This window comes from Podarcis gaigeae (genome assembly GCF_964106915.1).
Source record: "Podarcis gaigeae genome assembly, chromosome: 2".
Classification (NCBI taxonomy): Eukaryota; Metazoa; Chordata; class Lepidosauria; order Squamata; family Lacertidae; genus Podarcis; species Podarcis gaigeae.
This window is the reverse complement of record NC_139679.1, coordinates 106919742-106946001: the sequence shown is the minus strand read 5'-3', so window position 1 is coordinate 106946001 and position 26260 is coordinate 106919742. Positions and strand designations below refer to the sequence as shown.

Below are 26260 nucleotides of genomic sequence, written 5' to 3'. Positions count from 1 at the left end.
GGGGGGGGAGTCATTCTGTCAAGCAAACAGAAATGTTTGCACTGCCAAAAGGTTTGTTTTAGCATGATGTTGAATTCCTCCCATTGAAATTAATGGCCATTGCTAATGTAGGTCCGTTAATTTCAATGGATCCACTCTGAGTATAATTGAGTATAACGCACGGAACCGTAATGTACTGGTAAGGGTAGAACAAAAAAAAATTCCTTCCAGTAGCACCTTAAAGACCAACTAAGTCAGTTCTTGGTATGAGCTTTCGTGTGCATGCACACTTCTTCAGATACTGGTAAGGGTAGAGTTTGCCATTGGGCCTTCGTAGCCTCTTAAAATAATCGGTCAAATAGGGTTTGTGCCTCCGAGGCCATTGTAGGCTTGCCAGTCTTCTTTAAAAATACCCTTTGCCTTTAACACTTGTGTGATGGACTGAACCCAACAGGTGAAACTTGCCTTGTCACTGAATTTCCATTCCAAGGGAATGTCTTTAATGCCTGTGTCTTTAACAGTTGCATGACAGGCCAGAACTGCACTGGTGTGTACAAAGTACACACCCACTATTCTTCATGTGCACAACAGAGAGGTATCAGCAAACTTGGAACACAGGGGAATGTTAATGTTTGCAAACATGCAAATATATATATATGTAGCTTTGCTCAGCCCATAAAACACCATGGAGACAGTTGGACTGCCTTGTTTTATCAGACACCAGCCTCCTCCAAAGCTCTTCCCAAAAGTATCGCTTCCTTTCACCGTGTGTTGTGCATTTAAGCTCATAGTGGCCTACAGCCGAGGCATTTCATCCCTGAGGAGGGCTCAGGTTGAGATGAGTGTGTCTTTCAGCCCACAGGTTCTCAGTCAGGTGCCTGTGCACTGTGGTGGGCCTCTTCAGTGGTGTATATGGTATGTTGTGGCATAGCCATGCTTCCCTGCATTGACCGCTGCTTCTTGAGCCTCTGCTTTGGGGCCTGCGAGTGGCTGTTGGGGTTAAGTGCTGTGAGTTTTGCATGGGCTCGTTTCTTCCCTTCCTTTCCCCCGCTGTTGCAAAAGGAGCTGGGCCAGGGCTTTCCTCTCGTTTTGGAGGCTCGTTTTGGTTGCACAATTCTGTTTTGGGTTGTTGTTGTTTTTGCCTTCTGCCAATGGCTAAAAAGCTGTCCCTCCGTCTGCGCAGAAGGGACGCTCTTTTTAGAAAGTTTTAGAGCTTTTCCGGGGGTCTCTCAGCATCAAGGCAACGTGCTCTATTATTGGTTCCTCCCCAGGCCTGGCTGCAATTCACAAGCTCCCCCGCCTCTTCTGCAACGGAAAAGCCATGGCAAGTTGGCAAGTGCTGTGCGGCTCCAGAGCTGGGCCTCGGCGGCGGCTTCCCAGAACTCCCAAATTCTTCTACCGCAAGGTGGTCATCTCGTGCCAGGCTCAGGTATACACCGAGTCCCTGAGTGCTCACGGGACCACACTCCTGCCCCGAGAAGCCCCACTGACCAGCATTGCCCCTCTCTGCCTGCCTCCTTCTGCATCTCCGCCCTCGGAGGCTGTCGAAAGCTGCTTCCCTCTGTAGAACACATCTTGCAGCTTCGAGCAGGAGCCGAGAGGTCACCACAAACACCCCACACCCCCTCTTTGGACATGCTTCCCCCCTCCCAGTCCAGTAACCACTGATCCTTCCCTCACCCGCATGTCTAGGATGTGCAACACCTGCCACCCCTGGTACCAGCTTTTGAAAATCAGATGTCTGTCTTGCCTCCAGTGGGGGAAAAAGGAGACTATGAAACCACATGCAATAACTCCGCCGCGGCAGGCGACTCGATGCCGTCGGGCTTGGTAAAAATTTGAGAAGGAACTCCGGGAGAGTTGCACGTAGAAATCCACTCTGGCTTGGAACTTTGAGAAGACCTCTAGTGGGTCGTGCAGTGCCTGAATCAATTGTTTGTAGATTCTAAAGACGACCGGGTCTCTCTTCTGCTTCCCCGAAACAACTGCCAGGCTGCAGAATTAGCTTGCTCCTAGGCTCTTCCCCATCACACGATTGATAACTTTTGGAAGTCTTTCAACCATCAATGTGAAAAATGGGGCACCCTGGGAGACCCAGCAGAAGGCGAGAGTTGCAAAGCCATGGAGAAAGAAGATCAAAACTGCTGAGAGCGAAAGAGACCCGTTAGGTCATAACAGGGCTCTATCTCACATGCTAAAACAAAAAACCATGCTTGCTGCCCTCTGCCTTTGTCAGTCCTTAACCCAGGGATCAGCATCCGGTGTGTTCGGAGCGCAACAGGGCTCCCCGAATCTGACCACTAACCAGCGCCCGCGGCTGCCAACTCGGAGGCAAGAGTATATGTGCAGAGGAATTGAAGGTTCATGAAGCAGGGGACAGCTTGATACCATCTATCATGTCCTCAAAATAGCTTCCCAGTAAATACTAATTGCTAACCAGGGCATTAAACATGGGTGATAACCTGGCCAGCTTTTAAGTAACCAGCCTGTAAATACACAATTGTCTCTGACAGTGAGAGATGCAGTGTAAAAATAGTTGGTGGACAAACAAGAGAAATATTGGCTTTAATACCAGTAGTCGTACCTTGGAAGTTGAACGGAATCCGTTCCGGAAGTCCGTTCCAAAGCACGGCTTCTGATTGGCTGCAGGAGCGTCCTGTAGAAAATCAGAAGCCGCGCCAGATGTTCAGCTTCTGGAAATCGTTTGAAAACCGGAACAATCACTTCCGGGTTTTTGATTGTTCGGGAGCTGAAACGTTCGAGTTCAAAGACGTTCAGCTTCCGAGGTTCCACTGTACAGGAATTTCCAGTGCTATTTTTCTAGAAAAAAGAGGTGCCAGAACTTACCATGAATGCCTCCATTGTTCTCTTAGAAAGGCAATGGTGAGAGGTGCCAGAACCAGGGTCCAGCGTGTTCATGCTGAAAAAAAAGCCCTGGAAATTTCTTTGAAAAAGGCTTCTAGGAACAGATGCTGGGTTATGTTTTTAGCATTTAAATATGTACATTTTGTGTGAAATTACTGATCTAGGGCACAGGTCCCCATAGGCCCCATTATAAAAGTAATAGTCTTGCAGTAGGTTTCAGGTAAGATTGTCACTCTTCCCACACCCCATCCCACCTCAGTGGTGCTCCTGTGATTTTTACAGCTGCCAGACCATCAAATTCAGCAGATGGCACTCCCCCTCCATCAGTGAAATTTAAAAAACAAAAAAAGAGCTCTGCTGGATCATACCAAAGGCTTGTCTAGTCCAGCATGCTGTTCTCACTGTGGCAAACCAGTTGCCACCAACCCAAACAAGACATGAAGCCCATCTCCAGCTTTCAGTCAGGGGCAACTGGTACTCAGAGACACAGAGCTAGCGAGACCCTCCATCAATTTGTCTCATCGCATTAATCCAGAGAAACTTTCACCTCTTGAATTCTTGCTAGTCAGACGGGGTGGGGGGGAGGCAAACCCAACCTTTGGCTAAAAGATGCTCTGTTTAACATACCTGGTTTCGGAAATTCTTCCCTGACAGAAGGCAGAAACAATATAGTCATAATTTATGTGTGGAAGCAAACTCACCGCAGTTCAGACAAATGTACAAGCCTCTTTTGTTTCTTACGCTTGCACTAGGCGTTGGATCGGTACAGCGCCGCCTGGTTGGTTCTTGTGTAGATAAACAAAACTGCCACCCTACGTTTTTAGAGCAACCAAACTGCTGCATTAGCCACACCAAAGTGGCCTCCCTGGGGTACAAGCCTGGGCAGTGACTATGGAGGTTCTGGGCTGCCAGACGAACAGGACTCCACCCTCGGCCACGCTGATGCGTTCCAAAGGAAAGCAGAGCCCGTACATTGGCACCAGCTTGGCTGCAGGAGTTACCAGAAGGTGTTGTACAAGGCACCACCCAACCCAATAAGGGGCTCCACTCTGGATTTGTGTAGGGTTTACTCCTTAGCCTTTTCTTCTCCCGAAGATATCCCCCCAGGCAGCGGAGGTTTAGGATCAGTGTTCAGGGTTCAAGAATAACCCCACCCAAGAGAATAGAGGCTCTTCTGGGCTGCCAATACTAGCCCGAATCTTAAAAAAATATATTAAAAAAATCCTGGCTGTAGAAAAAGGAAATAGCTACCGTATTTTTCGCTCTATAAGATGCACCAGACCACAAGACGCACCTAGTTTTTGGAGGAGGAAAACAAGGGGAAAAAAATTCTGAATCTTAGAAGCCAGAACAGCAAGAGGGATCGCTGCGCAGTGAAAGCAGCAATCCCTCTTGCTGTTCTGGCTTCTGGGATAGCTGCGCAGCCTGCATTCGCTCCATAAGATGCACACACACATTTCCCCTTACTTTTTAGGAGGGAAAAAGTGAGTCTTATACAGCAAAAAATATGGTATTTTACTGGATTAGGAGGCATTTCATACTTGGCTTGTGGGTGCAGAGAGGGCAATATGCTTCTCTACTGATGCCCTGCCTTCTTTCCCCTCCACTCATAAAATTCTCTGGCCAGTCTATGCTTCACTTCCTGAAAGTCAGTTCCCCGCGTGATATTTTTGAGTCACACTGGAGCATTAACAATGCTTGGGTATGAGAGGCAAAATTCAGGACTGTTATCTTGATATATAAAAATCATGGTAAGCGTACTGCTAACAAAATTGGAGGTGTGGATTTGGGACTGGGTCCAGCCTTTGTTCTTCCGGTGCACCCCACCTGAACTTACCGTAGCTCCTGCTTTTGTTCCCTCCTTCCTCCTTGTATAACATTGCTGCCACCTCCACAATCTCCTTATCCTACCAGGCTTAAGGAGCAACAAAATGGTGCCTGGCAGCTGGAGGATTCACATTTGTTTCTTCAGAGGGGATAAAACTGTTGGTGCCACTGTGACTCTTCTGTTCCGGAAAACGGGGAGTTAACCCCTCTTCCACTCCTGGAATTCCCAATGTCTGTTTTTACCCAGTTAACTGTGTTCCAGGTTGCAGCCCAGTTACCTTCATCATATAGAACTGGGAAAATTCAAAGCCTTTCCACGCTGGGTTCTGCTAAATACAGTGCGACACAATTATGGGAACTGACCTGCAGAGGGGAGGAAAAGGCAAGAGCGGCACTTCAGCCTATCACTCCCATGGCCAATGCAAAGCACCTGGAAGCTCATTAATTTACCACTTTGTTAAATGCCTGCCTTTGAGGAGGGGGGGAATAGGTATGTTAGATGGCTCATGGATTCTGGGTGTATGTGCAAATGGAAATGTTTTAATAACCACACATTATGGTCTCATAGATCCCATAGCCTTCTAGCAGGACTCTCCCATGGTTTCGGCTCAAAGTGGTGCTACAAATGAAGACATTACCGGTAGTTCCTTGTTGTAGGAAAGAGGCGACTGATTCCAGTGGCTGCAGTCCATCAATTCACATCACGGTGACCATGCCAGCTAAGCTTGATGGGAGCTGGACTCCAACATCGGGAGAGCCACAGATTCCCTGTTCTAGGACGTGGCTTGGCTCCTTGTGGCCTCTCCTCTGTGCTGAGGTTCCATCCTCCTGTATGAAGCTCTGCACAACAGCCCACCTCTGCTCATGCCATGATGGTCTCCGTGAGCAGGTTTGGAGCAGCTGCTGGCTAGCATTGTTCTTGTATTAAAAGGAGATGGAAGAGAAAGGGAAGGAGACCGCAGCTTAGTGGCAGAACATATGCTTGACATGCAGAACGCCCCATGTTCAATCCCTAGCATTGCTAGTTAAGGGATTTCAAGTAGAAAGGTTGGAGTCAGATTTTTCTTAAGACCTTGAAGAGTCATTGACGGTCACCATAGTCAGTATTGGGCTAGATGAACAGATTTAGTTTGACTTCGAAATAAAGGCATCTTTATTTCAGGATTCTGGGTGGCTCTCCTCTGGAAGTCCACCTGAATCTTACCACCTTCTGGAAGATTTTTTTTAAGAATTACTTTTATTATTCCATATATTTATCTAGGTTGTGGTTATATAGTTGCGCCATCTCTTTTCGTTACTGTCAGGGGTTCAGAAGGAGAGACACAGGAGGGGGAGCAAATGGAGAGTGAGGAGGAGGAGTACGAGGGGGGCGCAGGCAGTGACAGTGGCCAGAGTTATTCCACAAGCCTCTCTAGCGAATCGGAGGACTCACAGAAGGGAGCGCCGGTGGCCAGAGCAAGGGAGATTCCAAGGGAGAAACCTCAAGAGGGAGGGGCCAGCGGGGAGTCTCTGAACAGCAGCTGGAGATCAGGGCCAGCGTCTCCACCAGAGCGCAGTGGGGAGGGGGAGTCCCAGGAGTCGGGACCAGTGTCCTCACCACCAGAGGGAGGAGAGGAGTCAGGTTTGGCAACACCCACATCAGGAAGCGGGGAAACGGTCAGAAGGAAAGTCACCGGCTGGGCGCGCGCACCAAGTTCAAATGTACAGGAGCGCGGCACAGCGGGGAGCCCGGGAAGGGAGCCAGGTCCTAAAGCCCGCCGGAGGGAGGGGCAAGACTCAGGAGGCTCCGCGTCAGAGGAGTCCAGGAAGGAGGGAACCCCAGAGGGCAGAAGGACCCAACGCAGGAAAGAGCAGCGCAAGAGGTGGAGCCAGGCTAGAATCTTAAACTGGTGTGGGTGGAGCAGTGAGTCAGAGGGGACTTAGCCGGTCTAGCGTTAAGACGTGGGCCTGCGCGCCCAGAGCTTGGAAATGGAAACTAAACTTCAATAAAGACTTTTGTATATAATATCCACTGGGCGTTGGTCCTCTGTGAGCTGGGACCTAGCGGCAGTCCTGACAGTAAGTCCCCTCTCCATTTTCACCAATTTTGCAACCTCGTGGAGTGCGGGAAAGCAGCGAGGGGTGAAGATTGGTGCTTCGCGAGCTCACGAAAAACAGGGAAATGACTACCGAAGAGAGGATAGCGAGTTTGCAAAACGCAGTGACGCAGTTGACTGCAGAAATTGCGGCTTCCAGAAAGAAAGAACAGGAAGCAGCTGCTGCCTGCCAGGATCTGCGAACCAGGTTAGAAGTGCTAAGTACACAGAGGCTCCCAGCCACCAGACCAGAAGGGATTGGGCTGGGAAACAGAGGAGGGAGCCTGGTATCTCACTTCAGTGGGGACCTGCAGGAGTATCCTAACTTCCGAGCAGATGTGATTTATACATTGCAGCTGCTTGACAAAGACTTTAAAAATGAGGGAGAGAAAGTGGGATTTATTATTTCGCATTTGCGGGGGGAGGCAAAATCGTGGCTGCGCAATCTATGGAGAGACAAGGATCCAGCCCTCCAAAATGCGGCTGCCTTCATTAAAGTGATGGATGCGTGTTTTTTATCTGAGATTGATGTGGATATCGCTAGGAGGGAGATTCACGGACTAAGACAAGGTAAAGCCACTGTGAGGCAATATCATGCACGTTTTTTCGGATTGGTGAATGTACTAGCCTGGGAGAAAGAATCGCCTGCCGTCAGAGACCTGTTCTGGGAGGGGTTGAGCGGAGCTGTGAAAGATGAGATCGCAAGGGGGGGAAGACCCCAAACCACCAAGGAAGTGGTGGAACGGGCACTCTCCATTGGGGTTCGGTTGGAAGGACGCCCTTGGGGCAGGGAGGAAGGGCATTTGGGACGCACGCCAGCGAAAGGACTGCCTCCCTTCCCCAAGGAGGCGGCGCGCGCTCGATCCATGCCTCCGCTGGGAGGGGGAGAGGAGCCGATGGAGATAGGTGGTGCTAAGGCTCACTCCACAGTCGGAGCCCTAACTCCGGGAGCAGTCAAGATGAAGCCTCCTAGAGGAACCAGGAAGTGCTACATCTGCGACAGTGCTCAGCATATGGCAAAAGAGTGTCCCCAGCGGTTTCACAAGCATACTGCAGCCGCAGCGACAGTAACAGACGCAATTCAGCAGAGGGAGTCGCAGCAGGAAAACTCCACTGTCTGGCTGGAGATGGCATCTCTGGGGACCAGCCAGACAAGTCAGTGAAGCAATCCCCAGGGATCTTACAGCCCACCGACCCCCTCCCACCCAAACCAGTAGTGCAGCTCACCGCATCCCTTCAGCTCCCCAATGGGCTACTGGTGGAAATTCCCATCACCGTAGACTCGGGGAGCAATGCAGATTTTATAGACATGCAGTTCCTCCAGCAACATGGCATAGCCCTTCTGCCAGCGGCGGTACCTCTGAAAGTCGTCACAGTGGACGGCAGGGAGCTACTGGGAGGGCAAGTGCTACAGCAGACGCCGCCAATGGTGATGCGCATTGGAAACCACCGTGAGGTCATCAGCTTCAACGTCACCCGCCTGTCAGACACGCCCATAGTGTTGGGAATGAGTTGGCTGGATAGGCACAGCCCGGCATTAGCTTGGTACCAGCGGCAACTGACCTTCGGCTCCTCTTACTGCGCAGAACACTGCATCCTGGCGGACTTGGAAGATGAGGGGCACGAGGATGGACCACAGCTGAACTTGGGCATGTTGCAAGCGGTGCCTAACAAATACAAGGAGTTTTTGGAGGTCTTCTGCGAGAAAGAGGCGGATAAGCTGCCACCCCACAGACCCTACGACTGCAAGATCGACCTCCTGCCCGGGGCGACGCTCCCGACGGGGAAACTGTACTCCATGTCTGAGGATGAATTGCAAGAGCTCAGGGAGTTCATAGATCACAACCTGAAGCGGGGATTCATCCGGGAGTCCAAGGCGGCAGGAGGCAGTCCCGTGTTCTTTGTAAAGAAGCGGGACACGCCCCAAAAGAGGCTGGTCGTTGATTTCCGCTTCTTGAACCTCAAGACCAAGCCCTCAGCATTCCCTATGCCCAAGATCGATGACCTGCTGGCGACGGTGAGGAAGGGTCGCATCTTTACCAAGTTGGATCTGCGCGGAGCGTACAATCTCATTCGCGTACGGGAAGGCGACGAGTGGAAAACAACCATGTTTACGCCGCTGGGCACTTATGAATACAGAGTTATGCCTTTTGGATTAAAAAATGGTTCCCACTGCTTTCAAGCCTTCATGCATCATGTCTTGGCGGGTCTCCTCTACAAGAAGTGCGTCTGCTTCCTGGATGACATCCTAATCTTCTCGGAATCGCCGGAGGCTCACGAGAGAGATGTTAGGGAAGTTCTGCAGAGGCTGCGGGAGCACAGGCTGTACGCCAAGCTGGAGAAGTGCCAGTTCGACAAGACGGAGGTGGATTTCTTGGGCTACAAACTGTCCGACAAGGGACTGGCTATGGACGGTGCCAAGGTACGTGCAGTACTGGATTGGAAGAGCCCACGCAATAGGAAGGAAGTACAGAGGTTTGTCGGTTTTGCCAACTTTTATCGCAAGTTCATCAAGGGTTTCGCCATGCAGACAGCGGCCATCACCGACACCCTCAGTTCCAAGAAGAAGAGGTTCATCTGGACGGAGCAGGCAGAGCAGTCCTTTCAGAAGCTCAAGCAGCTCTTCGCTTCCGAAGAGAACCTACTGCACGTAAATCCCAGCAGGCCCATGAGAGTGGAGACGGACGCCTCAGACAGGGCCGTGGGAGCCGTTCTGTTGCAGCAAGACCACCAGGGGGACTGGAGGCCGTGCGCTTTCTACTCCAGAAAACTCAGCAAAGCGGAGCAGAACTACACCATTTGGGACAGGGAGTTGCTGGCCATACATGCAGCCTTCAAGGCGTGGCGGCACTTCCTCGTCGGAGCCAAGCACACGGTGCAGGTCCGCACAGACCATAAGAGCTTGGAGTACTGGCGCACGGCGAGGTTCCTGAACCAGCGACACATCCGCTGGGCGGAGTTCTTTGCAGATTTCGACTTCAGAATTGAGTACATCCCAGGAAACAGCAACGTCTTGGCGGACGCGCTGTCCAGAAAACCGCAGTATCTGGAGGCAGAGGCACCGGCGGCGGCCAAGCACATTTTCACACCACAGGCGTGGGCATGCGCGTCAGCCACGGTGGACCTGGACGCGGTGCGCCGCGCGCTGCGAACAGACTCGTTCGCCCGAGCCAAGATGGAGGAGGTGTGCAGTGGCAAGGCGAGGGGCGACGAATTCCAAGTGCGAGACGGCCTGCTCCTACGCAAGGGAGTCCTCTACGTACCAGGAGACAGCCTCCGCGCGAAGGTCCTGCAACAGCTGCACGACGCGCCCAGCGCGGGGCACTTCGGCAAGGAGAAGACGGTGGACTTAGTAGCCAGAGACTTTTGGTGGCCTAAGATGCGGGGGGATGTCGCGGACTATGTCAATAGGTGCGACACCTGCCAAAGGGCTAAGCCTGTGCACCAGCCGCCGGCGGGCCTGTTGGAACCGCTACAGACACCGTTCGTACCGTGGGAGAGGGTAGCCCTGGACTTTGTCACAGATCTACCCAGCTCAAGGGGCAAGACGGCAGTGCTCGTGGTAGTGGACCTGTTCACCAAGATGGCCCACTTCATTCCGTGCGCGAAGGTGGCCACGGCCGAGCAGACCGCTAAGATGTTCATAGACCACGTGTTCAAGGTGCACGGCCTACCACGGTCTATTTTGTCCGACCGGGGGCGCCAGTTCATCTCCAACTTCTGGCAAAAGCTGATGGGATTCCTGAACGTCAAGGTCAGCCTGGCGTCGGCGAGACACCCGCAAACTAACGGGCAGGCGGAAAGGGTCAACGCCATCATGCAGCAGTACCTGAGATGCTACGCGAACCAGCAGCCATCGACCTGGGTGGACTATCTACCGTTGGCCGAGTTTGCCTACAACAACACGAAGCACGGGTCCACGGGGGTGACCCCATTTTTTGCCAACTACGGGAGGCATCCCAGAACCTTCCCGGGTCTGGACACAGTGCGGGAGGGGGAGCCACAGGGAGCAGAGGAAGTGGCAGCGGAGTTGCAGGAGATCCACGAGCAGCTCAGGAGGCAGTTAGAGTTGGCAAAACAGGCTTACAAAGTGCAGGCAGATCGACACAGGAGGGTTGGGGAGGACATCCAGGTGGGAGACTGGGTCTGGTTGGCAGCACAAGCAGTTCCAGCCAGATCGTTAGCCAAGAAGAAACTAGGGCACAAGCAGCTAGGGCCTTACCAAGTAGAGGCGCAGATCAACCCAGTGGCCTTCCGGTTGACACTCCCGGAGGGTTCCAGAATGCACCCGGTCTTTCATAGATCAGTGCTCACGCCCTACAGAGAGCCCCACAGGTTTCAAGCACCGGGGAAGGCGCCAGACCCGCTCAGAGAAGCGCCCAAAAAAGGGGGGTCGCCGAAAGGGGAGCCACTTAATGAAGCCACTGAGATTTTAGACTCAAGGTGGGGGGAGGACGGGATTGAATATCTTCTCGCCACGGAGGACACCCCGGCCAGCGCCAACAGGTGGGTGCCGGATTACGCAGTGGAAGAGCAGTTGCTCAAGGAAGAATTCCACACACTTTTCCCGCACAAGCCTATGCCGGCGGGCTTTTTCGAGGATTGTTTGTTCACACCCACACTCTCGGCCAGCACTTTCCGGGGTTTCTCGTCAGCTGAGGACTCGGCTCCGGGAGGCAGCTCTCCGGAGGGATCACTTTCAGGTTTTAGCACGGGGGGATCTTATTGGTGGGAGGACCAACCCGAGGTGGGCTGGCGCAGAGACATGCCGAAGGGGCCCTGGGAGGTGGACCCCCATCAAACAACAGGGGGAGGAGGGCTCTTGGGTGATTTGGGGTCGAGCGCAGATTTCGAGCACACCGCGCAGGAGATGGAAGCGGAGGAGGTCGTCGTCGACGAGCCCATGGGGGACTTCCCGGACTTATCTCGATGGTTGCAAGCCTCAGGGGACGAGCTGTATCCTGGACTCACCCCTACAACAATGGAGCACCCGGAACCCGCACCGGAAGAGGGGGAGGGGGGAAGGGGGGGCTTCGAGGGGGGGATGGATGTCAGGGGTTCAGAAGGAGAGACACAGGAGGGGGAGCAAATGGAGAGTGAGGAGGAGGAGTACGAGGGGGGCGCAGGCAGTGACAGTGGCCAGAGTTATTCCACAAGCCTCTCTAGCGAATCGGAGGACTCACAGAAGGGAGCGCCGGTGGCCAGAGCAAGGGAGATTCCAAGGGAGAAACCTCAAGAGGGAGGGGCCAGCGGGGAGTCTCTGAACAGCAGCTGGAGATCAGGGCCAGCGTCTCCACCAGAGCGCAGTGGGGAGGGGGAGTCCCAGGAGTCGGGACCAGTGTCCTCACCACCAGAGGGAGGAGAGGAGTCAGGTTTGGCAACACCCACATCAGGAAGCGGGGAAACGGTCAGAAGGAAAGTCACCGGCTGGGCGCGCGCACCAAGTTCAAATGTACAGGAGCGCGGCACAGCGGGGAGCCCGGGAAGGGAGCCAGGTCCTAAAGCCCGCCGGAGGGAGGGGCAAGACTCAGGAGGCTCCGCGTCAGAGGAGTCCAGGAAGGAGGGAACCCCAGAGGGCAGAAGGACCCAACGCAGGAAAGAGCAGCGCAAGAGGTGGAGCCAGGCTAGAATCTTAAACTGGTGTGGGTGGAGCAGTGAGTCAGAGGGGACTTAGCCGGTCTAGCGTTAAGACGTGGGCCTGCGCGCCCAGAGCTTGGAAATGGAAACTAAACTTCAATAAAGACTTTTGTATATAATATCCACTGGGCGTTGGTCCTCTGTGAGCTGGGACCTAGCGGCAGTCCTGACAGTTACAATACAAAAGCATGCTATAATTTGTTTTTACCTTGTTCGTACTCAAGGCTTAAGGTTTTCACTTACACAAACAAAAACACAGCCCTGTTCCCATACTTGCCAGCAGCCTGAGAGTCATGTAGCAGGCAAACCTTTTTCTCATATACAGAGGGGCAGGAAAAGCTCCACCTGTTATATTTCAATATGTCAGACAGCCATTAAAGCAAGGATGGGGAAATATGTGGTCCTCCAAATGTTGTTATGACTTCAGCTCCCATAAGCCCCAGCCATAGTAGGCAATGGTTGAGGGTGGTGGGAGCTGGAGTCTACCAAATTCTGGGGGGCCACAGATTCCTTCTCTACCCCACCACTACTCCTGCCATTAAGGGGCACTGACAGTAAAAAAGCGAGTGGCAATTCCATCCAATCTGCAACGCAATGATTAAAGGTGGGAAGTGGAAGCTTTGACGCATCTCTTTTGTTGCTCATTGTTCCTGAACCACTGAAGAGAACCAAGAATACAAGTTTTGTGCAGTTGTGTTTGACATTTGTACAGCTTTCCTTGGCGAGTCTGTTTTTTTAAAAAAATATTCTTTACATCGTTGGTATCTTGCTGGTGGAGTGGTTTTGTGGATTGCAGTTTGTGAAAGAGAAATAAACTTCTACCTTTGCAGTCTGATCTTTGTAGAATTCAGTTTTTCACGTTCTGATCAAAGGAGCTGGGGATTGATTTGTTTTCTTTGAAATGGAGGGCGTTGAGAAGTCTGTCGTTTATACGGAATGGTAAAATCTGAAACTTGACGATGTTACAAAGAAACCACCAAACAGTCTTGGCAGGCTTTGCTTGTGCTAGTCTGAGATTTTAGTGGAATGGGAGTAAGGCTCATTTATGGCACCAGTGGCGCTCAGGGCCGTAGTGTAAGAGAAGAGCACATGCTCTGCATGCAGTAGAGACCAGGTTCAGCCTCTGACAACTCCAGGCTGAGCCCAGGAACACTTCTATCTGAAACCCTGCAAAGGCTCTGCCAGCCTCTGGGCACAATACTCAACTAGATGGACCAAAGCTTTCTGACTCTGTATAAAGGAGCTTCTTAGATTCCAGTCTCTCCCTACTGCTGGCACCATTCCCTTCTTCAAAGAGAATCACTTTGCTAATTTGTATTATTATTATTATTGGGCTCTTCAAAAAGGATTTAAGGGTGATGTCATAATGCAAATGCGATAAAAAGGATGATCAAAGTCCAACTGGAGGCTTTTCAGGCCATGATTTTCTAACAAGGGCTGATAAACTCCTCACTGGTTAAATGTACAATGCCCTTACCCAGGCCAAATACCAAAACCTTTAACATCACTTTGTAGTACCTGGAGTTTCCTCTCCCAACCCTTTAAAAAAATATATTTTGCAGGAAAACCCTTGTGTCACGTTTGAAAATATTCTTTAATGCCTTAACGTATTGAAATGGCCCCTCCTGCTTTCCACTCCATGCATTAAGATTCTTCCATTCTGGCCTCTCTAGCTGACCAAAGACCTGTAAACTTATTCCAGCGGTAGGATTTGTTTTATAGCTACATAGTGGACAACAGGGGAGATCACAGCATGCTGCAGCCCTCTAGGACGAGACACAATAATGCACACAGCTAAGAAGTCTCTTTCCACTTCTCACACACTCTTTGGTGAGGCTCTGCTGCAGCCTGGCTCCAGATGGCAGCAAGAGCCAAAATGCAAGCAAGGCTGTGCACACATTTTCCAGTTGCTTCTTTGTTCTTTCCAAAGCAGCATAACTGCAGGTAGCACTGACACTTACATGCTGCACAACAAACCATAAACTGCATTCTTTTAATACGATTGGTGGGGATGGGTGGAACGAGGGGAGAGAGAGGAGGAGGAAAGGAGGAAAATTATGTAGTTCTTGATTTTGTTTGGGGCAAAGCTGGCCTTTCCATCCTTTAAAGAAGAATAAGCTGTAGGTTTTTAAACAGCAATTCTCATTCTGAAGGAAGCAAACAATGCTTGTTTCCTATTATTAGTGTGTGTGTATGTTTGCCAACGGGACGCAGGTGGCGCTGTGGGTTAAACCACAGAGCCTAGGAGTTGCCGATCAGAAGGCCGGCAGTTCAAATCCCTGTGACGGGGTGAGCTCCCGTTGCTCGGTCCCTGCTCCTGCCAACCTAGCAGTTTAAAAGCACAAAGTGCAAGTAGATAAATAGGTACTGCTCCAGTGGGAAGGTAAACGGCGTTTCCGTGTGCTGCTCTGGTTTCACCAGATTAGCGGCTTAGTCATGCTGGCCACATGACCCAGAAGCTGTCTGCGGGAAAACGCCAGCTCCCTCGGCCAATAAAGCGAGATGAGCGCCGCAACCCCAGAGTCGGTCACGAGTGGACCTAATGGTCAGGGGTCCCTTTACCTTTATGTTTGCAAACAAGAGCCCTGATTCTGCCTCTCGTAAGTTTCACTTGCTGCTGCTGCTGCTAGAAAGCAGGAATCTCTGGCCCTCGGCCCTTGCAGGAGACTGCTCCAGACCCCTCTGCAGCCACCTTCTTTAGAAGAAAAGGAAAAAGTGGCCAAGTAATATGGTTGTGCCCAGGTCTGCAAACTCTCTCAAGTGGCCTGGACCTATGTGTATAGCACAAAACTAGATTCCCCCTACCCCATAAACATTCCTCTAGTCTGAACTCAACTTGCACCTCTGCACCATAATACAGCCTGAAAACAGGATGAACTTGATGCCTGCAATCTTATGCCAGTTATCTCACTGCAGTAACTCAACAAGGCTCTCTGGTTACCCTGTTGACAGAAAGCCATTGTAAAGATAACCATCTGCCACTACTAAGAGCGCTTGTTCCAACTCTGCGCCTCTTGCCGTAAGCTAAACGACACCAGTCCAGCGGTTATCAAATCAATCTTACTACTAAATTACTAGGCATGAAAACAAGGAAGGTACACCTTTATCGGATCAATTCGTATCAGCAGAGAAGAGGACAAGCTTTCAGATCACACAAAGCCGCTTCAGATAAGATGGGAGGAGGAGCTGGCTGCCGGCTGTAGACAACATTTTAAACCAGCATTCCAACTAAAACCTTGCACACTCATGCCCCCACATCCTGGCATCATGGATAATGCCAGCTGATGACTGGGGTGGGGGTGGCACCTTGCTTATGGGACCTTATGTCCAGGGACGCCTGCCCTTCAGTATGCTCATCACTCGGGGAAGGCCTTTTGTCTTTTCCCAAGGTTTTCGTTAAAACAGATTTTTATAAATTGCTGCCACTTCTGAAGCTGCATTTTCATCTTACTGCCATTTATTTAATCACGTAAAAGTTACCCTGAGAATATTTATATGGAAGGGTGGCCTGGACGGTTTTAAAAATTACTCTCAGTTCAATAGAAGACACAGAATAAGCAAAGGGATCCTTATCTGAAACCCATTCAGCAACAGCTCTTTATGCTTAAAGGTTCTGATTTTATATATATACAGTGGTACCTCGGTTTACGAACTTAATCCGTTCCAGAAGTCCGTTCTTAAACCAAAACCGTTCTTAAACCGAGGCACACTTTCCCTAATGAAGCCTCCCGTCGCCGGTGCCCTTCCACTGTTCGGCTTCCGTTCTTAGACCGAGGTAAAGTTCACACCCCAGGACACTACTTTCAGTTTTGTGGAGTACGTAAACCGAATAGTTCGTAAACAGGGCTGTTCTTAAACCGAGGTACCACTATATATATATATATATATGTAGAAAAGCAGTAGTGAAAAGCCAAAGCACATTTTTTTCATTAGTCATTTGTGTTTCATAAAGGAGAGAAGCCTACGCTGCTTTGCCCCCAGAAGAGTGTCATTATCTTGAATGCCAGAGGCAACCATTGGCAGGCAATTGCCTCTTCTGGAAAGATAAATGCCGAGCACAGTGGCTTAGTGCTGTAAGGAACGTAAACCACACAGCATGAGGAGCGCATGCATCCCATCAGAGTTAATGGGAGTGCAGCACTCCCACCGATTTCAGTAGGAGTTGGGTGTGCCTAAGATTTTTCCAGCCTGGACCGCAAGCCAGCCACTGACTCGCGTTGCCGTGGCACAACCATGTGTACGCAATTGGCCTGCTGGTTCACAGGCTGCTTTTATCAGGGCAAACATAAACTCTAGAACCCAGGTTTCCCTCACTGCTGCCTTCATTGCTGCACGGCACAATTGCTTCTGCTGCCCTGTTAAGACCGCAGGAGGTGTAAAAGAAGCCTCTCCCTTTCACGTCCTTCATCCGGCCAGTAGGAGACGAGATGCTTCTTTCTGCAGCAAGAACCTGGCAGAGACCTGCTTCTGGCTGTCAAAAGCCATCACTTCCACTTGACCGGGGCAGGCGGTACCTGCTGAGCTGAGGCAAATGCTTCGGATGCCTTGTCATTGCTTGTTTTTGTCCTGTGGCAAGGCGAGGCCCAGAAGACAAAGGGTCTTCAGGAAAAAAGGTGGCGGAGGAGCTGTGAGCACAGTGCGGGAGGAAGGGGAGCCGGCGGCCGGGAGGAGGAGCTGGTGCAGGTGCAGGTGGAGAGGCAATCGGTGTGCCAGTTGCTGCCGCAGGCGCAGCTTCTTCAGCAGAACATCTTCTAGGACCTGTCAAGAGGGTTGAGGGGAAGGCATCATCATTACAACTTTTTACAGGAAAGTGCATAACAGTCCTTATTATACTTTGGGGGCGGGGAGCTTTTTGTCTAGCCCAGGCTTCCTCCAACTCGGCCCACCGTATCTTTTTGGCCTACAACTCCCATGATCCCTAGCTAGCAGGACCAGTGGTCAGGGACAATGGGAATTGTAGTCTCAAAACATCTGGAGTGCCAAGGTTGAGGAAGCCTGCTCTAGCCCAAGAGAGGGCGCCAAGTCTCATTTTTATCCTTGCCAAGCTTGGACGGTTCATTACAGAATAGTGACTTCTTCGCCGAACAGGATCTGGAGCTTGGAAGGTTCTCATGTCCCAGCACAGGAAGAAGATCAACTGAGCTCCAAATCAGATGTGATGTGGAAGATCTTACAGTCTGGTTCTCTCTTTGATTTTTTTTTTTAAATACCTTTACACCACCCCCATTCAGTTGCTTTGAAGATCATTTTATTCTGTGAACCGCCCTGAGATCTTATGTAGGGCAGTATATAAATCAAATAAATAAATAAATAAGGAATTAGACCTGTATGGTACCCGTCTGCCCCCGTTAAGTTAGTAGCTGCAAGGTCTGGGGGGAAAGAGTGGAAGCAAAGTGTTTTATTTAATAGATTTTTATACCGCTCTTCAAGGATCACAGGGTGGTTTACAACAACAACAACCACCAGAAGTTAGGAGGGAGCCGGCACAATGGAGCAGTTAGAGTGTTTGACTAGGATTGGGGAGATACAGATTCATTTCCATTGGGCCCCATTTTACAAGGAAAGGCTCCTGGAGCACAAAGAAGTTGGAAGGCTGTAGCCAGGAATATCAGCTACTTGTATGGCCGTATAATAATAATAATAATAATAATAATAATAATAATAATAATAGAAAATTATTATTTATTATTTATTCCCCTCCCATCTGGCTGGGTCCCCCCAGCCACGCTGGGCGGCTTCCAACAGAACACTAAAACACAATAACCTATTAAACATTAAAAGCTTCCCTAAACAGAGATGAGGAGCCTGTGACCCTTCACATGTTGTTGGACTCCCATCAGCCCCAGTCAGCACAGTCAATGGTCAGGGATGTTGGGAGCTGTACATCTGCAGGGCAAAAGGTTCCCCAATGGATGTAAAACTTGATTGCTGCTGCTATCTCCCAAGTGATATAGCCTTGGGTTGCGGAGACATAGATTTGACTGTGCCAAGGCACTGCTCAGTCAAGTTCCTTCCTTCTATCCTGCTACATCGCTCTGTAGATCCCCGACACCAAGATAGGAGGCAGCATCAGAGCAGTTTGGTACCTGTGTGCGAGGCAGGGTACTCTCAGCTGGCAAGAGGAAGGGCTCCCCCAGGACAGACCCCACACGGGAGGAATACACGTGGTCCCCTAGCGCCGGGCTCAGCAGCAGGATCAGGCTAACCAGGAGTTGGTTAGTAAAGGCTGCCAAAAGGACAAAGGAGAGATGAAGATGAAAATATAGACTTCCCCAACAATGCTTCAAACTGTGACCCTCGCAATCCAAGCTCTTTTTAAAACCCGAGTAAGACAAATGGACAGCGTCAAAAAACAAGAACTATGACAGCCTGATCTTGTACCCAAGTATGGCGTTTGCCATCCCAGGTGACATCATGCTGGGACATAAGGAAAGGGTTAAATGAGTGTGAAGTGATTGGCCAGTGGGAACCCAAGGGGAGGAGTTAAGAGTTTGAGTTAGTGTTGTTAAGAGTCAGTTGGGTGTTAAAGAAGAGAGAGGGAGGATAATTCTGTGGGTTGGGATAGTTTGATGTGAGAGAGTGAGAGAATCTGTTAGGAGTCAGTTAAACAGTTGGTATAATCAGTTAGAAGTTATTCGGAAGGTATAGGCCAGTAAAGAAACTAAGATTAAGAAACTGACAAGAAAAATTATCTGAAACCATAAACTTGTTAATGCTTATAAAATAAACTTGTTCAATGTTAACAACTGTCTGGACTCTGTGTACCCGAGAGAAACGGGTTGGTGGCAGCGAAGAGGCAATCACAGTGGTGGCACAAGGATCAATAGACCGTCAAACATCCGGGGACTAAGGAACCCAGATTCTGCAGTCCAAAATAAGGAAAGGAGGCAAAAGGACAGAAGCCTAGACTGCAGAGGTTTGCTCCGTATTCATTTGCAAAACGAAACACTTTAAATGTGCAAAAATGGCAAAAACGGCCAGGCAAGCATTTCTGGGATGCAAGGCTAAGATAGTAAGAGGAAAGAAAGAGAAAGAGGCTTAAAATAAGAGAAGGAAAGGGGAAGGCAGAGAGGGACAGGGAAATCAACTGGTCATGAACACCCCATCGCTTAATTATAAAAAGACCTAGCCCAGTTCCATTTGGCTTCCTGCCCGTCAAGTAAACAACTACACAGTTATGTACAGGAAAGGTTTCTCTACAGTCATGAGAGCTAGAAACTTGATCAACTGTAAAAAGAAGAGGTGGCTAAGGGTTTGCTATCTCAGGTTCCAAAGTGTATACTGGGCTACCTGGAGAGCTTTTTGATCAAAAAGTTTATACATTCTATAAATGGAAAAAATATTGGGAGAGTAGCTATAACTGAGGGAACTCGTGTCAGCTTCTCAGCTTGCTTTCCATATCACAGCACCCCTTTCCAGTTATTCCTGTGACTGTCTCTGTGCCACGGGGGCTCCATCACGCACCTGTCAGTGGCTGTAGCTGCACCAAGGCGCAGCCTTCGCGGGAGTCCAGCACCTTATAGAGTGTCTGTGTTTTTCTAACCTCCTTCCTCTGAAGGCTGCCACGAGAAGGGGAAGCCACTGGCACCACCTGCAACCCACAGAGAAGCCCCGAGTCAGTGTGTTTCATGAGGGCCAATGGTAACTTCAGCAGCTAAAGTAATCTCTGCGCCCAGTCCAGGCAACTGGATCCCAAACCAAACTTCTCAGGCCCTGCAAGGACTCCACTGAACGAGTTGCCTGCAGCAGCAGCAGGCAAATTCTCTAGAGTCAAATCCTCTCCACCCTCTCTGTTAAAAACCTATCCTCACCAGCTTATGGTCTTCGACCTGTATCAGTTTGAGACCTGTACGAATTTCCCCTTCCGAGGCTGCAGGGATCCTGGTAGTGACAGCACTGCAAAGAGAAGGTTTTCTGTCAGGCCACATGCACACCAAACTGGGCCTACAACGCTTTGAAGGAAATGGGGAAGGCAGAATGGGAACCTAAAGTCTTTTTGCTGAGGGATCCCCCCACCCTACCATGGAAACGGGAAGCGATTAGGAAGTCTTCATCTCACCAGTAAGTAGCAGCTGGATCTCCTGCTCTCCTACATCGGGCATAGAAATCCTGGAGGCGCTGGGTTGTGCTCGGGCAACCTGAGAGCAGAACAAGTCCAGAACTCTCCCTAGGGAGAGGCAAAATCCTTTACAGCGGTACCTCGGGTTACATACGCTTCAGGTTACATACACTTCAGGTTATATTCTCCGCTAACCCAGAAATAGTACCTCGGGTTAAGAACTTTGCTTCAGGATGAAAACAGAAATCGTGCAGCGGCAGCGGAAGGCCCCATTAGCTAAAGTGGTGCTTTAGGTTAAGAACAGTTTCAGGTTAAGAACGGACCTCCAGAACGAATTAAGTACTTAACCCAAGGTACCACTGTATTATCTTTAATTCTCTGACACAGGCCATGAGTAAGTAATCCTGTGGAAAGAATAGCGCCTTGCTTAAAACCACGCAAGGTGGCATCAATGGCCAAAGGTCACAACAGCTACAAGTTCCCGCCAGTATCTGAGGCTATTTTATATACCTCTGTCATGTCTCCCCACCCTGTTGTCCCTTTTTCTAAGCGAATAATCTCGCAAGCGTTATATAACTTCCCTTATAGGGAGTTGCTCCAGCCGCACAGTCTTTAGATTCACAAGAGCCAACCACAAATCTTTCCACTAGCCCTTGGCAACCGTTTTTATTTTATTTTTTGCATACAGAAGTTCTGAAGTGAATTCGGAGCACATGATCATATCTGGAAAACTGGAGCTGTAGTACAGATCAGCTGTCTAACTTCTGTGCTAGGGGTTCTCTTGCAATACAGCAGTTTAATCGGATTTTACTGAATGCCCTCTTGCTGATTATGTCAGGGCATGGTCTGGAGGTGCTGAAGCAAAGTAGTATCCGGATGGGAGCACATGCGTGCTGCCTTGAGTTCTATGGTGGAAGAAAGGTGGGATTTAAATAAATAAGACCCATCCTGTACACAGCCTGTTGTCATTCTCTCCAAAACCTTGTCTCCGTTTACTTACTTTACTGCAGCTTTTATCACATCGAGATTCTTTGGGAAGCCAAGCTTCTGGCTTAGATCCGGTAAAAGGGACAGCAAAGTCAGCTCCCCCGGTTTGCCTGTTGTTGGCAGAGAAGGAGGGGAAAATCACTGATGCCACACAGAAGCTAGCCATTACTCATGGCTGCAAAGAAGAGGCTTGTTCTGGCAAAGGCTTGCCAGCCCTTCCCACCCTGGTCCAGCTTTACTTTGGGAGCTCAGTTATTTACTTATTATTTCACAAAATGTATATACCACTTGATTGTAGAAAAAACCCTCAAAGCAGTTTGCAAAAAAAGATTTTAAAAATTGTCACTAAAAAAAAATTACAACGGTAATTTAAAACATACAGAAAGTTAAAACCATAATAGAATAAACTAAAACAAATTAAAACTCATACAAACTTTCTGAACATCTGGATAAAGGTAAAGGTAAAGGGACCCCTAACCATTAGGTCCAGTCGTGGCCGACTCTGGGGTTGCGGCGCTCATCTTGCTTTATTGGCTGAGGGAGCCGGTGTACAGCTTCCGGGTCATGTGGCCAGCATGACTAAGCCGCTTCTGGCGAACCAGAGCAGCGCACGGAAACACCGTTTACCTTCCCACCAGAGTGGTACCTATTTATCTACTTGCACTTTGACGTGCTTTCGAACTGCTAGGTTGGCAGGAGCAGGGACCGAGCAACGGGAGCTCACCCCGTCGTGGGGATTCAAACCGCTGACCTTCTGATCGGCAAGTCCTAGGCTCTGTGGTTTAACCCACAGCGCAACATCTGGATAGGCTTGTCTAAATAAGAATGCTTCCAGCAAAATAGAGTGAAGGTGTCTGACTGATATCAACAGGCAGGGAGTTCCCAAGTGTCGGTGCCGCCACACGAAACGATCAAGTTCTTACAGATGCAGTGTGAATATTATGTGGCACCTGTAAAAGTTCCAATTCTGCCAATCAAAGCAGTTCAGTGGGCACATGTGGGGCAAGGCAATCTTGCAGGTAAACTAGTCAAGAGTTGGTAAGGGCTTTATATACTAATAGTAACATCTTATACTCAGCCCAGTAGTGGATCAGCAACCAGTGCAGACCTCTGGGTACAGGTGTTATATGCTGATAAGGCCTCCCTCCTGTCACTAATCATGCTGCAGCATTCTGCACTAACTGCCAAGTGCAAGGGGAGGCCACATACAACACATATTTCATCTGTACAGTACAGGCATATCTGTATGTATTTCTAAAGGCATTTCTATAATCCTGCATTTCCACTTTAAAAGGAAATGCCCAAGGCACGCAACCCCACAGGATCCAAACACATCAAAATGTAACGCCACATACCTGTCACAGGTAAGCCAGGGGGTTTGCTGATGGCCACCAGTGAATCTGAAATACAAAAGAACCAGGAGCCTCAAGGACAAGTGGTGATTGTTGGAGTCTTCAAACCAACTCCAAAACATGTCAACAACCTCTGCCACAATGCAGAATTGAAAGGAGGCTCTGGGTGGAATTTTCCATGCTTGGGGAAAGGGGCTTCTTGTATAAGCAGAAATCCCTGTTCCTCTCCACCGTCTCTATATTTCCTTTCCCTTTCAAATGTATGCCCCCTTCTCCCCAACATATTTTTTTTGACAGCAGCGTTCTAAACAAAAGACCAAATTCAGAGGGATTGGGACAGGGCTGTGGGGAGAGAGAATACATAAACACACAAAGGTGTGCTGTGCAATTATACCACTAATGCAAACCACGCAAGCTACATTCTGCACACTTTCTGCATAAGGAGAGTGGGGATCTACTGCAAGTTTCACAATCCTCCGATAGAGCAGCCAAGGCTAATAGGCCAGTTTTTACTCTCAATGTTTTTTTTTCCATTCGCTAATACCAAGTCTATACAATTAGGAAGAATGCAGCTCACTAACCATGTATGGCAGACCAACAGAGGATCTATACACCTCCTATTTTTACTGCCTGTACCTTGCTTGGGCTGAAAACCCAGCATAAGTTGTCAAGTGCAGTATCTGGAAAGCCATCATACATGGCTTGAGAGTTGCATTGAGCTTGGTGAGCACAAGTTGTGCAGGCAGGTCTGATTTATAACACTCCAGGGCTAGGCAATGTGAAACTGCGCCTTCACCCACCCCACTAGAATACTAAATCTGCCCCAATTTGTCTACATCCTTCTTAAAATGCAGCACCCCAAACCAGACACAGTACAGTCGTCCCTTGGAAGTCAAACAGAATCCGTTCCGGAAGTCTGTTCAATTTCCAAAACCAAACTGTGGCTTCTGATTGGCTGCAGGACATTTGGGTTCCAAAAGAACGTTCACAAACCAGAACAATCACTTCTGGGTTTGCAATGTTTGGGAGCCAAAACATCTGAGCTCCAGGGTGTTCAGGATCCAAGGTATGACTGTATTCCAGTTGAGGTCTGATTTGGGTAGAATGAACGGGAACAATTACTTCCAGCCAGTTAGAAATTATGGTTCTGTTAATGCATCCTCAAATCTTATTAGCCTTCCTTGCAGCTGCATCACACTTACTTGTGGTACTTGTGGTAATAATGATAATAATTTATTATTTATACCCTGCCCATCTGGCTGAGTCTCCCCAGCCACTCTGGGTGGCTCCCAATAAATGTTAAAAACAGTACAGCATTAAATATTAAATACTTCCCTAAACAGGGCTGCCTTCAGATGTTTTTTAAAGATAGGATAACTGCTTATTTCCTTCACATCTGAAGGGAGGGTGTTCCACAGGATGGGCGCCACTATCAAGAAGGCCCTCTGCCTGGTTCCCTGTAACCTCACTTCTCGCAATGAGGGAACCGCCAGAAGGCCCTCGGCGCTGGATCTCAGTGTCCGGGCTGAACGATGGGGGTAGAGACGCTCCTTCAGGTATGCAGGACCGAGGCCGTTCAGGGCTTTAAAGGTCAGCACCAACACTTTGAATTGTGCTCGGAAACGTACTGGGAGCCAATGCAGATCTCTCAGGACCAGTGTTATATGGTCCTGGCAGCCACTCCCAGTCACCAATCTAGCTGCCACATTCTGGATTAAGGCTACAATCCCAAGATTCTTTTCACATGTCGTTCTAGTGTTATGAGAAATGACAGACATACCATCTGCATGCACTACTGATGCTTCCAGCAGGTTCAACGTTTCCTCAGGGCTGAGTGATCTTGTGGGACTCAAGATGCTTACTTCACTGGAGTTGTCTGTGACTGGCTTCCGTGAGCCTCTTTGCTTCTGCAGCAACTGATACCTACAAAATAAGAAACTGTAAATAATCACCAATATATAGCCAGCTGGCCTTAAGCTCCATACTTTCGTCTCCCATTCTGACACTGGCTCCTTCTACACACAGCTTGCCTGCCACTCTTAACTTCCTCTAACAATACATAAATATTGATCAGGATTCATATCTTGCATCTATGAGAGAAGCTGCTAACAACAGCTCTGGATTATATAATGGGTCTGTGCCCATCAAGGGGCTCAGAATACAGAGTGTAAGCAGAGGGAGAAAAGCAAAATTCAAATATGTATGTAGAGAATTGGTTTTTCTGATTATGGGCAATAGCCAGCAGAAGGGACCCTAGGGAGCCAGTTTTAAAACAGATGCCTCCATCTCCATCTCTCTCACAGGGTAGTTGTAACATTAGCCAATGTCAGAAAGGAGACACACTAGCTCTCTAAGTCTAACTGAAATCAGTAAGACACGTGAATGAGCACATTTAGGGCCAGTGGGGAGAGAGGACTTATCTACCACACAACACTTTTCACAAACTCGACCCCTATCCAACCAGATCTCAAACACCTTCCGATTCCCTCCCCCCCCACCCTTCTCAAATATCTCCCTTCACTCGCACCCAGTGCCATCCAATATTCTCTCCACCACCTCAACCGACAGCCTCTCCCCATATTCCCAACTCGTCAGTCAAACCACCCGCAGGGTTTTTGTGGGGCGAAAGTGTCTCAATGTTGCATTTACAAAAATCAAAAACCCATTACCTACTTTAGATCTCCTGCCTCCTAATACCAGGTTGCACTTACTGATTAAAGCAAAAGGCACTCTGCATATGCTTGGAGGTGTTTTTTTCCTTTATCCATACTTTTCAGAATTAGGCCTTAACACTATAAATAGGTTCTTGGGGCTAAGCCCCAAAGGAACCCTGGCTCAACCCTGTACACCTCTGTCCAGTTAACAGGACGCTGGTACGTCAAGGAAGAGTCAGGAGCTTCCTTCCAGTAACTTAAATCTGTATCCAGAAGAAACGTCTGGGCCTCATTATCATTGCAGCCACCTTTTGTTTCTAGCTTTGGAAGCTCAACAGGTGATACCTCCCTCCTATCACTTACATCCCCTGTGTTGGGGGGGGGGGGGACCAAACCACACCTGTTGAATTTCTGCCTGGCACAGGCTGAGAGGTGGCTGGCCAAAAAGAGTGGGATACACAGTGGGGGGGGGGGATACAAACCGACTCCCTGCCCAGTTTCCTCACGAGCCTCTTACCAGGCGCGGGAGCTAAACGGCCTTCCGCACCCGCAGAGGAGGCACCAACGGCTCGAGCGGAACATCGCGATCCTGAGGAGAGCAGAAGGCTCCATTCAGACCCGCGCGCGCGCAAAACGGCGAAGGATAAACCAGAAAGGGCTCGCTAGGCCCGCTGGGAAATGTAGTTTCGCATTGGCGCGGCTCCCCCACCCCTTTCCTTCTCCGACTAACTAGGGGATTGGTCAGCGTCACACGAGAGACGGCGAGAGCTACCAATCAGAGAGGCGCGGGCGAGCAAACATCCGCCTCCCCCTCTCTTCCAACAT

The 26260-nt window shown here is 49.6% G+C and overlaps 2 protein-coding genes and 1 long non-coding RNA gene across 7 annotated transcripts in view; 1 reads left to right on the top strand and 2 right to left on the bottom strand.

Annotated features, from left to right (window-relative positions):
* TTLL3 (tubulin tyrosine ligase like 3) overlaps positions 1-2457 on the top strand; it is a 28431-nt gene extending 25974 nt beyond the window's left edge. For all 3 annotated transcript variants that reach the window (XM_083723481.1, XM_083723479.1, XM_083723480.1), the window contains exons 16-17: positions 1251-1408; positions 1672-2457. In XM_083723481.1, coding sequence (XP_083579607.1) covers positions 1251-1408; positions 1672-1821 — 308 coding nt within the window. In that variant the 3' untranslated portion in view covers positions 1822-2457. The remainder of the gene's footprint in view (positions 1-1250; positions 1409-1671) is intronic.
* Positions 2458-4564: 2107 nt separating this feature from the next.
* Positions 4565-26260, bottom strand: part of LOC310838220 — a 33959-nt gene continuing 12263 nt past the window's right edge. Inside the window, exons 2-3 of the long non-coding RNA XR_014560820.1 lie at positions 12561-13855; positions 4565-5968 (exon numbers count right to left, since the gene is read on the bottom strand). This is a non-coding gene — a long non-coding RNA (uncharacterized lncRNA). The remainder of the gene's footprint in view (positions 5969-12560; positions 13856-26260) is intronic.
* RPUSD3 (RNA pseudouridine synthase D3) lies at positions 12556-26153 on the bottom strand. Of its 3 annotated transcripts, none has more exons than XM_083725059.1 (9): positions 25953-26153; positions 24562-24704; positions 22785-22829; positions 21443-21539; positions 20443-20550; positions 20195-20279; positions 19848-19974; positions 18470-18609; positions 12556-17141 (listed from the first exon to the last, which is right to left on the bottom strand). In XM_083725059.1, exons 1-9 carry the CDS (start codon positions 26045-26047, stop codon positions 16932-16934), a joined length of 1050 nt encoding a protein of 349 aa, XP_083581185.1. In that variant the 5' UTR covers positions 26048-26153; the 3' UTR covers positions 12556-16931. The 3 variants fall into 3 exon arrangements, with proteins under 3 accessions (XP_083581185.1, XP_083581187.1, XP_083581186.1); XM_083725061.1 differs by lacking the exon at positions 25953-26153 and adding an exon at positions 25799-25897 and having other exon boundaries at positions 15839-17141; XM_083725060.1 differs by lacking the exon at positions 18470-18609 and having other exon boundaries at positions 15839-17141; positions 25953-26107.

What these genes read in the sequence shown, in the direction of transcription:
- RPUSD3 (XM_083725059.1), bottom strand. Translation starts at nt 26,047, where the DNA reads ATGGAGCCTTCTGCTCTCCTCAGGATCGCGATGTTCCGCTCGAGCCGT. An exon ending in CCGTTTAGCTCCCGCGCCTG is followed by an intron (nt 24,705 to 25,952) that starts GTAAGAGGCTCG and finishes CTTATTTTGTAG; the next exon opens with GTATCAGTTGCTGCAGAAGC. An exon ending in ATCAGTAGTGCATGCAGATG is followed by an intron (nt 22,830 to 24,561) that starts GTATGTCTGTCA and finishes TTTGTATTTCAG; the next exon opens with ATTCACTGGTGGCCATCAGC.